This window comes from Ranitomeya imitator, chromosome 2 (assembly GCF_032444005.1).
Source record: "Ranitomeya imitator isolate aRanImi1 chromosome 2, aRanImi1.pri, whole genome shotgun sequence".
Lineage (NCBI taxonomy): Eukaryota > Metazoa > Chordata > Amphibia > Anura > Dendrobatidae > Ranitomeya > Ranitomeya imitator.
This window is the reverse complement of record NC_091283.1, coordinates 697107902-697123259: the sequence shown is the minus strand read 5'-3', so window position 1 is coordinate 697123259 and position 15358 is coordinate 697107902. Positions and strand designations below refer to the sequence as shown.

The window sequence follows — 15358 nt, the reverse complement described above, 5'->3', positions numbered from 1 at the left end:
GCAAAAGGTGGCTACTTTGAAGAACCTAGAATATAAGACATATTTTCAGTTGTTTCACACTTTTTTGCTAAGTATATAATTCCACATGTGTTAATTCATAGTTTTGATGCCTTCGGTGAGAATTTTACAATTTTCATAGTCATGAAAATACAGAAAAATATTTAAATGAGAAGGTGTGTCTAAATTTTTGGTCTGTACTGTACAATTTTCATAATCATGAAAATGCAACAAAATCTTTAAATTAGAAGGTGTATCCAAACTTTTGGTCTGTACTGTATATGCTGCTAGTTACACACACATCCCTCTATAAAGGGAAATTCGACATAACACATCTGGTAGCATACGCCATATACTGCTCATATATGCAGCACGCCAGTATGTGAGCAGAATGGCTGAGTACAAAATCTGTGTCTGACGGTGAAACCACTGGCCCTTCCTCTGTGTTACACCCTTCCCAATCTGTTGTCCAGGAAGGAGGCGCTGATGCTTCCTGTTCACAACCTGCAGTTGCATAGACACAACAGTCAGCAACCACATCCAGTTCATTGTTCCAGCTCATCGTTCAGTTGTCCCTTGTCATCAAATACACTGTGCCTCTTTTCACAAATTGTTAGTTAAATAAGCATACATATTGTCCGATGCTGGGCAACGACCATTGCTGACTTTTCCAGGATCCTAAATGAGACTTCTGTCTCTTTATTAAACTGTTGCTTCCCTTCCATTTTCTAAATTTGGGCGCTTACAAAAAATGGTGGTTGGGTATTGGCCATTTTCTGCACATTTTAAGCAGGTCTAATCGACTGAGTTAAAGCGCTCCACAGACCTATTCAGGCCACAGCCTTACACATATTGTAACATCGCCATTGCCATGCTAAGGCATTTACTTGAGCTCTGTTGCACTGCCTGTCACCTGAGTAATACACTCCACAGACTTCAACACTCTCTGGGACATATCCTGTAATTACTCCATTGTTGCTCAAAACCATGCAAGGATACATTCTGCATTGTTGGGTAGTTTCCAGAAGAAATGTGTAGGCTTGTGCAGAATGGCACTCTTGTCTCTTTCTCTTGAGGAGGCTGATTCCAAGTAAAATGCGGCTTGTACATATTCCTCACATGGGTTTCAGGCCTGACAGACTGACCACAATACAGGCCCTCACTTGCATGCACTGTATTCAGAATTTAATTCTAATGCTTTTGGTGTCTGGTAGAATCCAATTTACTGACATTGATCATACAGCTCCCTCAACTCCTGTATTATATTCAACTTACAGTGGCTTTACCCATTATAACAATTGTTCCATTGGGATCCAGTGGCAAAAATGAACTGTTAAGCTTATAAAACACAGGTTTCACAGCACCTGCTGGCCCTCTGCAAATTGTAAGTGAAGGTCGCATAATGACATAGCGGTAGACATGGTGGTGGTGGTGGTGGTGGGCGATACTCAAAATTCAAATGGGCATGTTTTAGCTGGCATTGTAAAGGGATGGGGAATATGTATTCCACTATCTTGCTAACTATTTGGCAAATGTAGGAGTGAGAGCTCTCCCAAATGTATGATACAGGGCCACCTGAGGGCCTTTACCAAACTCAGGTTTCACATCACCTGCTGGCATTCTGCAAATTGTAAGAGAGGGCAGCATAATAACATGGCGGTGGATGTGGTGGTTGTGGCAGGCGATGCCCAAAATTCAAATGGGCATGTTTGAAATGGCATTGAAAAGGGATGGGGAATATGTATTCCTCTATCTTGCTAACTGCTTGGCATGAGGGAAGGTCCTCCAAAATATAGGAGTGAGAGCCCTCACAAATGTTTAAGGAAAAACAAAAGTCAAAATGCTCCGTGTAAACATATGCTAAAGGGGAGGTATAATTTTTATTTTTTTTGCATTACATACATGTAATTATGAAGGAAAAAAATGTTTCTTAGCATTTTTCCCCTTAAAATTGGTTTGGTTTGGTAGGTCTTTTTAAAGGGACTCTGTCACCTGAATTTGGCGGGACAGGTTTTGGGTCATATGGGCGGAGTTTTCAGGTGTTTGATTCACCCTTTCCTTACCCGCTGGCTGCATGCTGGCCGCAATATTGGATTGAAGTTCATTCTCTGTCCTCCATAGTACACGCCTGCGCAAAGCAATCTTGCCTTGCGCAGGCGTGTACTACGGAGGACAGAGAATGAACTTCAATCCAATATTGCGGAAAGCATGCAGCCAGCGGGTAAGGAAAGGGTGAATCAAACATCTGAAAACTCCGCCCATATGACCCAAAACCTGTCCCGCCAAATTCAGGTGACAGAGTCCCTTTAAACATCCGTAAAACCAGCCAATAGTGTGACAACACTATTCCCAGATACCATATGTGAGTCAGAAAGGCATGCAGGCATCTTCTCCATGCTGTTCCCATTTCCATTCATTTCAGCTTTTTTCTCATGCCTCAGACCTGTTTGTTTGGTCCAGCAGAAAAATATTCTGCTTTCCCATTGACTTGCATTGGATTCATTATTCAGTACAAATACACAGATATTATTTGTGCCGAATTTCCCGAATCCAGATATTTCACTATTCACTCATCACTGATGGTGACCTAAAAATAAATTATTTTTTTTTAAAAAAAAAGTGCATTGATTGTTGAAAAGTAAGAAAAAACAACTAAATCTACCGTATATATTGGTGCATAAGCCGAGATTTTCAGCACATTTTTTGTGCTGAAAACGCCCCCCTCAGTTTATACACAAGTCATTGTCCAGAAAGTCGGGGAATTGGGAGCCGGCGGCTGTAGCACAGTGACATCTGCAGCTGCTGGCTTCCAGAAGACATCAAAACTCACCCTCCGTCGCTGCATCTCTGTCCCGACACCAGCAGCTCTTTTTGTTCCTGTGCAAAGCAGTCAGGTGGTGCCATTCATTAAGGTAATGAATATGGATGCGCCTCCACTCCCATAGGCATGGAGCACGTATTCATTACCTTAATGAGCGGTACCACATTACCGCTGAGCTGCTGGCGCCTGGATAGAGATGCAGGGACGCATGATGAGGGTGAGTAGGACGGGGGTGTTAGAGCCATGCAGGACCTTTGGAGCCATGCGGGACGTTGGGAGCCATGCGGGACAGTGGAGCCATGCAGGCCAGTGGAGCCATGCGGGACGTTGGGAGCCATGTGGGACAGTAGAGCCATACATACAACAGCGGGAGCCACACATACCAGGACGAAACGGGGGAGTCACACATACCAGGACAAAACGAGGGAGCCACATGCCAGGACAAAACGGGGGAGCCACACATACGAGGACAAAACAGGAGAGCCACACATACGAGGACAAAACGGGGGAGCCACACATACCAGGACAAGACGGGGGAGCCACACATAGCAGGACAGGGATGAGGGGACAATGCATACTCGGCTTATACTCGAGTCAATAAGCTTACCCAGTTTTCCGTAGCAAAATAGGCCTCAGCTTATACTCGGGTCGGCTTATACTCAAGTATCTACGGTATATAAATTTGTTATCCCCACATTCATACTGGCCCATAAAATTTAGTTCACATTTTAGATGAGCAACACGGCGAAGAGTTTAAAATTTAAAAAAATAAAAACTGTGGCAGAGTTGCTTTGTTTATATTCCTTGACATAAAGAGGTAATAAAAGTTTGTTAATAAGTTGTATGTGCTCCAAAATGATGTCACTGACAACCACAACTTATACTGATAAAAAAGCCCTTGTATGACTGTCAAAGAAAAAAGCAAAAAGTTATCGCTCGTTGAACTTGACAATAGAAATGTGAAAAAAAAAATCAGTTATGAAAGGTAAAACTGTCTGACTGTAACACAAAGGTTTTTCATTCCAAAATCATGATTATAATTATATAGATTAAAATTGATATGGATAAAAAAAACACAAAAGCACGGGACCAATGAGCTAAAGAAAATATATGATAATTAATGACACGATAAATGGCACATAAATTATATTGCACAACAACCTATCATGGCCAAACTATGAAATCACCTTTAGTCTATAATTACCATAACTAAGGTAATAAATGTACCAAATATAATTTGATGAACTGCATTGTAGATAAATATATTAATGGTTACCAACTCACAGTCAATATCTATTAAAGCCAAGAGGAAGAACAGCATAACGAAACTCAGAACAAAGTGAAAGTGTCAGGATCATCTACAACACGTTTGGTGTTTCAAGGGGGAGGAGAGTCAAAGGCCCAGTAAAAGAACAAGTTATTAAATAGAAATGCAGTTGTTTTGTACTCACATCTTTAATCTCATAGCCCATCTTCTTTTTAAGTTCTTTTAACAACTTGTGAGTGCAGGTCAACCTGTAAAAGTGAGCGTTATTAAACCATTCATTACCATGATACGCATAAAGAAAAAATGCAAATAAATTTAACATACTGTGGAACAAATTTTTGTGTTATTTTTACAAACAGGTTTTGGATTTGTGTAACTGTTGCTATTTGACTAATGTGCATGAACCACTGTAAAATAATGGCAAAGAACGCATTAAGTTTGTGGCACATTATTTCCATGGACAGCACAAGAATTCATAAATTCAGCATGCAAATTGCCTCTTCTGAGAAAAAGAGGACTTAAACTCTACAGCGCCACCTGTTGGAAGTAGCGATCCTACAAGTCACAATCAACTCTTTAACGAGTAATGCACTATGACTTAGGATAAAAGCCAAATTAGTATCTCAATTCGCAGATACGGTGTTTCGGGCTGTTGGCCCTCATCAGTGCAAAGCATGAGAACTAATTTGGCTAGGCGAGAGGCTCAGAGAGGCCAGAGATGGTATGTCACTCTCCATAAGGAGAAACGATACCCCTTAAATTCAGCATATGACTTTTAGCTTCTTTGATGGCAGAAAAGCTTTACAAATGGATTTGTTCTCATGGCCATCTGATCAATAAATAAGATTATGCATTTGATCTCTAAAGACAGTTGGTCATATAATATCTGTAATGTGAGTTAATATAAATTAATAGTATTCTCATACCTGAAGACATAAGCTGTGAAGTAGTACAATCCCCAAATGCACAGCAGAGAGACAAACGCAACCAGCAATGCTGCAAATAAAAAATGCAAAAGTAATGCAACAGTCACCAAATATTATGGCTTTTTCTTCTATCATCCAAAGTCTAGTGCAATAAATCTGTTTTTCCATACCGGTGGTGAAGTGGTGAATATTCATTGTGTTCTAAGATTGAACTGAGGACTCATGGCTTATGTGCCCACATAATTGCCATGACGTAACTGCACATTAATTTGCATGAACTCCATCCTGATCATGATGTTCAGTTACGTCATACAGTTGTACGGAAGAGAGACGGCCACAGCGTGCCTTTTCCAGAACGAGTCCGGAAGCATCGGTGCTGTCACCCGTGTTGCGGGGGGAGAGTATAGTTCCTCAGACAGACTTGAACTTAAGACCAGGGGGTGTGGAGGACATAAAAGGGTGACAATACACGGGAACCAATTCAGTTTGGGCGGGAAGCGATAGTGTGTGGGTACAGAGTGCGAGCCTTCCTGCACAGCACAGTCAAGATGAAGTAGGCCTGAGTCAGAGGGGTCTACGCCAGCTTATCGGAGACCACAGGCGCAGACGCTTCCAGAAACCTCTGACTGTGCTGACTCACATAGCGTTACCGACCGTGAGTGATTCCTCACCAGACCATAGAGGACACACTCCCAGACTGGACCACCAGGCCGCAGACAGAGTGTGGCTACCTGACATACCCATTCCCGTACACTCCCATTCTGTGTTTGTACTTAAGAGAAAGGATTGTTCCTCATTCAGTGAATCTTCTCCTTGGACCAGGAGCCTGCGACCGGACATTCCCGGACTACTGACAACACCAGACTTCAAGGCTCTTTCCATACCTGGACAACGCCAGATTCTTTAAGCATTCAGGCCAGAACGCCACCACGACCATCTCAGAGACTACTTCTCATCAACGCCTGATTGATAAGTTTGATGCTTTTGAACTCTTCTTTATCTATTCTTATACCTGTTGCCCTAAGTTAACCATACAGTATACAGTTTTACTGCCCTATCCTCCATTTACCCCCTCCCTGTGAGGAGTACGAGCTGTTAGATTAAATTCCTCTTTTAACCCTTACTCTGCCTCTGACTGTTACTGCATCCTCTCACCTGCTTTCACAGTATGTCGGCAAGGGGTTAAAGGAAACCTGACAGCTGAAATATGCACATGGATCAGGCAACATGTAGCAGTCACTGGCTGTATGTTTAATGCTGACACGCTGCGGCTTTTCAAAGAAACACATAGATAAAGAGCAGCTATGGGAGACCAGTTGGACAGGTCTTCAGCGGCTGCTCCCCATCCACAAACTTAGGCTACGGTCAAATGTTCAGTATTTCATCAGTATTTCACATTAATATTTGTAAGCCAAAGCCAGAAGTGGGTGATAAATGCCAAAGTGGTGCACATGTTTCTGTTAGGCCGGGGTCACACTTGCGAGTGCAATGCGAGAAACTTACACAAGTCTCTCACATCAATACCTGGCACTGCCGCCGGCACTCAGGACCAGAGCATGGGGCTGCATGTATTTTTATGCAGCTGAACACTCCGTTCCCGAGAGCTGGCGGCAGTGCCAGTTATTGATGCGAGAGACTTGTGCGAGTTTCTTGCATTGCACTCGCAAGTGTGACCCCGGCCTTATACTTTTTCTCTGATTGTTACTCACCTGGTTTTGGCTTACAAATACTGATGTGAAATACTGAACAAATGCTGATAGTGTGATTGTAGCTTTAGAATGATAGGTCTCTACCTGCGTGAATGTGTATGAAAACACTTGTCAATCCAGAGCAGTTGACAGGAAGAAGCCGCTGGGGATCTCTCATAGAGAGCACAAGAGCACTCAGCGGAGCAGATCATGTCTGCATGGAAGAGCTCGGAGATATAGTATCTAATATGGTGTTGCATGGTAACTAGTGGCCACATAAGATGACAATGTCATGCTATAATGACAACTAATGATTAGTGATGAGCGAACGTGCTCGTCACTGCTCGTTACTTGCCCGAGTATAACTATGCTCGGTGTACTCGTCGAGCAGCAAGCATTTCCGGGATCATTCGTTGGTAACTGGTGTCTCCACCCAGCGTTTTTTGCAGACTTTAGAGACCCAATCACGGTGCAGGGATTGTCTGCCAGGCCATGAAACACCGCAGCAATCTTTGTTGTGGTTGTGCAGTGATTGGCTTGGCCGCACAGCATCATCCCAAGTAAAAGAGACCTGGCGCCGCCCTGCTCGACGCATTCAACTCCAGATTCAGCGAGAGTAGGGAGAGCTGCTGCTGGGATAGGGTGAGATTAGTGTTTTTAACAATTAGTGTAGGTCTGCAACTGTTAAATCCACAGCTCCTGAGAAACCAATAATCCTTTTTAGCGCTAATTCGCGGGTCCCGATATTGCAGCGCTAGGTAGGTAGGGCACAGCATATCTACATCAGTGCAAGGCCTGCAGGCACTGTATGTGCGTCCATAGCTCCCACTGCATCCCTCCCAAAGTTCCATAACTGTCTGCTGCTGCTTATTTGCTATATACAGTCATGGCCAAAAGTATTCACACCCCTGCAATTCTGTCAGATAATACTCAGTTTCTTCCTGAAAATGATTGCAAACACAAATTATTTGGTATTATTATCTTCATTTAATTTGTCTTAAATGAAAAAAACACAAAAACAATTGTCCTAAAGCCAAATTGGATATAATTCCACACCAAACATAAAAAAGGGGGTGGACAAAGGTATTGGCACCCTTTGAAAAATCATGTGATGCTTCTCTAATTTGTGTAATTAACAGCACCTGTAACTTACCTGTGGCACCTAACAGGTGTTGGCAATAACTAAATCACACTTGCAGCCAGTTGACATGGATTAAAGTTGGCTCAACCTCTGTCCTGTGTCATTGTGTGTACCACATTGAGCATGGAGAAAAGAAAGAAGACCAAAGAACTGAGGACTTGAGAAACCAAATTGTGAGGAAGCATGAGCAATCTCAATGCTACAAGTCCATCTCCAAAGACCTGAATGTTCCTGTGTCCACCGTGCGCAGTGTCATCAAGAAGTGTAAAGCCCATGGCACTGTGGCTAACCTCCCTAGATGTGGACGGAAAAGAAAAATTGACAAAAGATTTCAACGCAAGATTGTGCGGATGTTGGAACCTAGACTAACATCTAAACAAGTTCAAGCTGCCCTGCAGTCCGAGGGTACAACAGTGTCAACCCGTACTATCCGTCAGCGTCTGAATGAAAAGGGACTGTATGGTAGGAGACACAGGAAGACCCCACTTCTTACCCCGAGACATAAAAAAGCCAGGCTGGAGTTTGCCAAAACTTACCTGAAAAAGCCTAAAATGTTTTGGAAGAATGTTCTCTGGTCAGATGAGACAAAAGTAGAGCTTTTTGGGCAAAGGCATCAACATAGAGTTTACAGGAGAAAAAAAGAGGCATTCAAAGAAAAGAACACGGTCCCTACAGTCAAACATGGCAGAGGTTCCCTGATGTTTTGGGGTTGCTTTGCTGCCTCTGGCACTGGACTGCTTGACCGTGTGCATGGCATTATGAAGTCTGAAGACTACCAACAAATGTTTCAGCATAATGCAGGGCCCATTGTGAGAAAGCAGGGTCTCCCTCAGAGGTCATGGGTCTTCCAGCAGGTCAATGACCCAAAACACACTTCAAAAAGCACTAGAAAATGGTTTGAGAGAAAGCACTGGAGGCTTCTAAGGTGGCCAGCAATGAGTCCAGACCTGAATCCCATAGAACACCTGTGGAGAGATCTAAAAATGGCAGTTTGGAGAAGGCACCCTTCAAATATCAGGGACCTGGAGCAGTTTGCCAAAGAAGAATGGTCTAAAATTCCAGCAGAGCATTGTAAGAAACTCATTGATGGTTTCCCGGAAGCGGTTGGTCGCAGTTATTTTGGCTAAAGGTTGTGCAACCAAGTATTAGGCTGAGGGTGCCAATACTTTTGTCTGGCCCATTTTTGGAGTTTTGTGTTAAATGATCAATGTTTTGCTTTTTGCTTCATTCTCTTTTGTGCTTTTTCATTTAAGACAAATTAAGTGAAGATAATAATACCAAAGAATTTGTGTTTGCGATCATTTTCAGGAAGAAACTGAGTATTATCTGACAGAATTGCAGGGGTGTGAATACTTTTGGCCATGACTGTACCTAGTTGCAGTTTTTCTTTTTTTTTCTAAAAATTCATCACCCCCAAAAAAAATATACAGTCTGTTCTGTTAGACTGATGCCTGTTTAAAAATCATACTTTGTCAGGCAAACGTAGCATAGTTGCAGGGCTGGCGTCAGCACTGGGCGCACCCGAGCAAGTGCCGGGGCCCTAGCAAGACGGGGGGGCCCATTTTGACAAGTGTGACCAACATTTTACTATTGATGCTGCCTATGCAACATCAATAGCAAAAAGATATAATGCTAAAAATAATTTAAAAAAAAAGAAAAATCGTGCTATTCTCACCTTCCGGCGCCCCCCGCAACCTTCCCGATCTTTGCGATGCTCACGGCAGCTCCCGTTCCCAGTGATGCCTTGCAAAATGACCCCAGATGATGTAGGATCACGCGAGACCGCTACATCATCACAGGTTATTGTCGCAAAGCATCACTGGGAACAGGAGCTGGCGGGAGCATCGCTAAGGCATGGGCTGGATCCGGGGGATGCCAGAAGGTGAGTATATAACAATTTTTTATTTTAATTCTATTTTTTTAACAGGGATATGGTGCCCACACTGCTATATACTACGTGGCTGTGTTATATACTACGTGGCTTCTATATACTACGTGGGCTGTGCTATATACTACGTGGGTGTGTTATATACTACGTGGCTGTGCTATATACTATGTGGCTGCTATATACTACGTGGGCTGTGCTATATACTACGTGGGCAGAATGCTGGACATGGGGACAGAATGCTGGACATGGGAGACAGAATGCTGGACACAGGGGGGCAGAATGCTGGACACGGGAACAGAATGCTGGACACGGGGACAGAATGCTGGACACGGAGGCAGAATGCTGGACACGGGCAGAATGCTGGACACGGGGGCAGAATGCTAGACACGGGGGCACAATGGAGATACGGGGCATGATTGGAGACACAGGGGGCAGGAGAAAGACATGGGGGCATGACTGGAGACACTGGGGGCATGACTGGAGACACTGGAGACATGATTGGGGACAGATGGGGCAAGAATGAAGAAAGGAATGGAGGCAGGAATGGAGATATGGGCATGATTGGAGACACGGGGCTAAATGGAGATATGGCGGCATGATTGGAGACATGGGACAGGATGAAAGACATTGCATGATTGGAGACACTGGGGGCAGGATTGGAGACAGATAGGGCAGGGTTGGAGACAGATCATGCAGGATGGATACGATGGAGACAGATGGGGCAGGATGGGGAGATCATATGGGGCAGAATGGACACTCATGAGGGCAGGATGGGAGAACATATGGCTGAAGCCAGGAATGAGACACACGGGGCCAGGATGGGGAATATTATTACCATAGGGGCTAATTAAGGGATATTATTACTGCAGTGATGTATTTATTTTATTTTTTGATCATACTGTTTTAAATGGGAGGGGCAGTCCTGTTACTGTGTAGAGTGATACTATGTCGCCTTTTTTTCTTCTGGTGTAATGTAGAAGTTGGGAAAAATTAAGTAATGTGCTCTGCAAGCTGAGCTCGAGATAACTGTGTTATTTCCTGCAGAGAAGAGACCTGGCTGGAAGAAGTGATGGCGATCTGTGTTGGATGAAAGATGAAAAACAAAGATGAAGGACTTCACCTAGAGACATCACTGGTGAGTCAGTGTGTTACCTATACACTGACACTATACATTGTATACTATATACAGAGCTCCTGTGTATAATGTCACCGGTAATCAATGTATTACCTGTATGCAGACACTGCATACTAAGTACAGACTTTCTGTGTATAATGGCACTCATGGTGATATTAGTATTGTGTTTTTTTATTACTGATCAGTATTGTAATATGCAGTTACTATGCGGTGGTAATATGTGGTCTGGACATGGTGTTGTGGAATTTGTCCCTTGTATGTGCTATATGTGGTGGTAATATGTGGTCTGGTCATGGTGTTGCAGTATTGGTCCCTTGTACGTGCTATTTGGTCACTTTATGGTGGTAATATGTAGTCTGGTCATGGTGTTGTGGTATTTGTTCCTTGTATGTGATATTATTCGATCACTGTGGTGAACGAATTTCACTACTGGTTTATTTTTTTTTTGTTTTCTTGTTTTTATAGCTCTTAGGCCGGCGTCACACACAGCGTAAAACAATACGGTCCGTATATTACGGCCGTAATACGCTGAAAAGTCCCGAAAAAAGTGGTCCGTAGCTCCTCCGTAGGCAGGGTGTGTCAGCGTTTTTTGCGCATGGCATCCTCCGTATGTAATCCGTATGGCATCCGTACTGCGTGGTTTTCTCGCAGGCTAGCAAAACCAACATACCGCTATAGAAGTGATCCATGTGTCCCAAAAAGAAAAGAAAATATATATATACTGTCTATATATATATATATATATATATATATATATATATGTGTCAGTAGACACATATATTAGAGAGAAAAGCCGGTAATTCAGTGCGGTGTACAGTAAAATCACACTGACAGCTTACAGTAGAATAGGTAGAATAAATGTGTACACATAGAATAGGTATATATATATATATATGTCAGTGAGACACATATATGTATATATATTAATATTTATTCCAGCGCTAGACAGCTTGAGAGCCGGTAATTCAATTACCGGCTTTTTCCTTCTCCTTCCTAAAACCCGACATGATTTGAGACATGGTTTACATACAGTAAACCATGTCTTCTCTCCATTTTTTTTGCAGATTCCACACTACTAATGTCAGTAGTGTGTATCTGCAAAATTTGGCCGTTCTAGCTCTTAAAATAAAGGGTTAAATGGCGGAAAAAATTGGCGTGGGCTCCCGCGCAATTTTCTCCGCCAGAGTAGTAAAGCCAGTGACTGAGGGCAGATATTAATAGCCTGGAGAGGGTCCACGGTTATTGGCCCCCCCCTGGCTAAAAATATCTGCCCCCAGCCACCCCAGAAAAGGCACATCTGGAAGATGCGCCTATTCTGGCACTTGGCCACTCTCTTCCCATTCCCGTGTAGCGGTGGGATATGGGGTAATGAAGGGTTAATGCCACCTTGCTATTGTAAGGTGACATTAAGCCTAATTAATAATGGAGAGGCGTCAATTATGACACCTATCCATTATTAATCCAATACTAGTAAAGGGTTAAATAAAACACAAACACATTTTTTAAAATTATTTTAATGAAATAAAAACAATGGTTGTTGCAGTATTTTATTCAACGCCCAATCCAGTCACTGAAGACCCTCGTTCTGTGAGTAAAAAAACATAATAAACCAACAATATACTTACCCTCCGCAGATCTGTAACGTCCAACGATGTAAATCCTTCTGAAGGGGTTAAAACATTTTGCAGCAAGGAGCTGTGCTAATGCAGGCTGCTCCTCGCTGCAAAACCCCAGGGAATGAGGCTAAAAATAGATCAATGATCTATATTTAGCTTCATTTGCGGTGAGGCGCCCTCTGCTGGCTGTTCATAGGTCGTGGGAAATTACCTAGAAAGCCAGGGAGCTTTCTAGGTAATTTCCCACGATCTATGAACAGCCAGCAGAGGGCGCCTCACCGCAAATGAAGCTAAATATAGATCATTGATCTATTTTTAGCCTCATTCCCTGGGGTTTTGCAGCGAGGAGCAGCCTGCATTAGCACAGCTCCTTGCTGCAAAATGTTTTAACCCCTTCAGAAGGATTTACATCGTTGGACGTTACAGATCTGCGGAGGGTAAGTATATTGTTGGTTTATTATGTTTTTTTACTCACAGAACGAGGGTCTTCAGTGACTGGATTGGGCGTTGAATAAAATACTGCAACAACCATTGTTTTTATTTCATTAAAATAATTTTAAAAAATGTGTTTGTGTTTTATTTAACCCTTTACTAGTATTGGATTAATAATGGATAGGTGTCATAATTGACGCCTCTCCATTATTAATTAGGCTTAATGTCACCTTACAATAGCAAGGTGGCATTAACCCTTCATTACCCCATATCCCACCGCTACACGGGAATGGGAAGAGAGTGGCCAAGTGCCAGAATAGGCGCATCTTCCAGATGTGCCTTTTCTGGGGTGGCTGGGGGCAGATATTTTTAGCCAGGGGGGGGCCAATAACCGTGGACCCTCTCCAGGCTATTAATATCTGCCCTCAGTCACTGGCTTTACTACTCTGGCGGAGAAAATTGCGCGGGAGCCCACGCCAATTTTTTCCGCCATTTAACCCTTTATTTTAAGAGCTAGAACGGCCAAATTTTGCAGATACACACTACTGACATTAGTAGTGTGGAATCTGCAAAAAAAATGGAGAGAAGACATGGTTTACTGTATGTAAACCATGTCTCAAATCATGTCGGGTTTTAGGAAGGAGAAGGAAAAAGCCGGTAATTGAATTACCGGCTTTCAAGCTGTCTAGCGCTGGAATAAATATTAATATATATACATATATGTGTCTCACTGACATATATATATATATATATACCTATTCTATGTGTACACATTTATTCTACCTATTCTACTGGAAGCTGTCAGTGTGATTTTACTGTACACCGCACTGAATTGCCGGCTTTTCTCTCTAACAGCGCTGCGTATTTCTCGCAAGTCACACTGCTTGTCCGTGTGTAATCCGTATTTTTCACGCTTCCATAGACTTTCATTGGCGTATTTCTTGCGCAGTACGGTGACAAACGCAGCATGCTGCGATTTTGTACGGCCGTAGAAAGCCGTATAATACTGATCAGTAAAATACGGCAAATAGGAGCAGGGGCATAGAGAATAATTGTGCCGTATTTTTTGCGAGTTTTACGGACGTAGATTCTGCGCTCTTACGTCCGTAAAACTCGCATGTGTGACGGCGGCCTTAGACTGCATTTTTGCACATGTCACTTATTGGGGTCAGTCATCAGCACTACAAATCGACAGTGAATTCAAAACAATGGGACAACGAATACTGATGTGTTGCGATGCTGCAACCCATTTTGCACTTTTAGAAATGTTCTACTTTAATACTTTCAAATGTTACTTTAAAAAGTTTTCCATTAACAAATTGTCATATTCAATGTATGCAGTTTTTTCTTTGCAGCAAGTTCAGCTAACAATAAAATGCCTACTGGTAACTGAGGAAGAGGGAGTAGGTCATAAAAATTGGCATATAAGGGGTTGACTTATATAAAGCCCCTCTGCTGTATTGTATTCTAGAATTTACAATAGCTATCACTCAAGTAAGAAGTGAAATCTGGCATTGTACTATACCTATATTTCTCAGCTGTATCTGTGCATCATAAATCATGGTATGTGTTAAAGGGGGCAGCCCACTGAGACTCTTTCGCCCGGGGCCATCAAAAACCTGGAGCCGTCCCTGCATAGTTGTGTGAGCTAGCCTTGTGCCACTGTTTTTTTTTTTTTTTTTTTTAATGCATCCAAAAGCCCCCCAAAATTAATACAGTCTGTTATGTCAGGCTGAGTCCTGGTGTATCTGTTTTTGAAAAAAATGAATTTCCACAGGCATACGGTACGTAGCATAGTTCTGTATGCTAGCCTTGGTCAAATGTTTCTGGTTTACATTCACCAAAAAACAAAAAATAAATTAATACAGTCTGTTAAGTCAGACTGAGTCCTGGTGTATCTGTTTTTGAAAAATCAAATTTCCGCAGTAGCATAGTTCTGTGTGGTAGCCTTGTGCTACTCTTTTTATTTTGGGGGGTTTTAAATTCACCAAAAAACAAAAAAGGCATCATATATCTGCGTGCTCCAAGTTTGGGCATTTTAGGGCGGTTTTCCACTGTTTTTGCTGTCTGTAACTCAAATTATATACAGCACTATTTGGCATAAAAAAAATATAAAAAAGCCACATATTTGCCAGTGTGGTATTTCCGTGATAGCTCTCATATATCTCTGTGCTCCAAGTTTGGTTATTGTAGGCCGGTGGACCACTTTTTTTGCTGTCTGTTAGGTCTCTTTCACACTTCCATCTTTTTCCTCCCGTCGAAATCCGTAGATTTTTGAAAAAATAGGATCCTGCAAATTTTTCTGCAGGATCGTGTTTTTTCCCATAGACTTGCAACAGATTGTGACAGATTGCCATCCGTTTCATCCGTCTTGCAACCTCATCTCTGCCCAAAGTAGGGACAGACTCTTCGCCCTTTATTTTCAGTTTTGTTGACGAATCACTCAA

At 42.6% G+C, this 15358-nt stretch overlaps 1 protein-coding gene across 2 annotated transcripts in view; it reads right to left on the bottom strand.

Moving 5' to 3' along the window:
• Positions 1-15358, bottom strand: part of LOC138665532 (heparan-alpha-glucosaminide N-acetyltransferase-like) — a 1558440-nt gene that overhangs the window by 1421760 nt on the left and 121322 nt on the right. For both annotated transcript variants that reach the window (XM_069753108.1, XM_069753109.1), the window contains exons 5-6: positions 5012-5081; positions 4270-4333 (exon numbers count right to left, since the gene is read on the bottom strand). In XM_069753108.1, coding sequence (XP_069609209.1) covers positions 4270-4333; positions 5012-5081 — 134 coding nt within the window. The remainder of the gene's footprint in view (positions 1-4269; positions 4334-5011; positions 5082-15358) is intronic.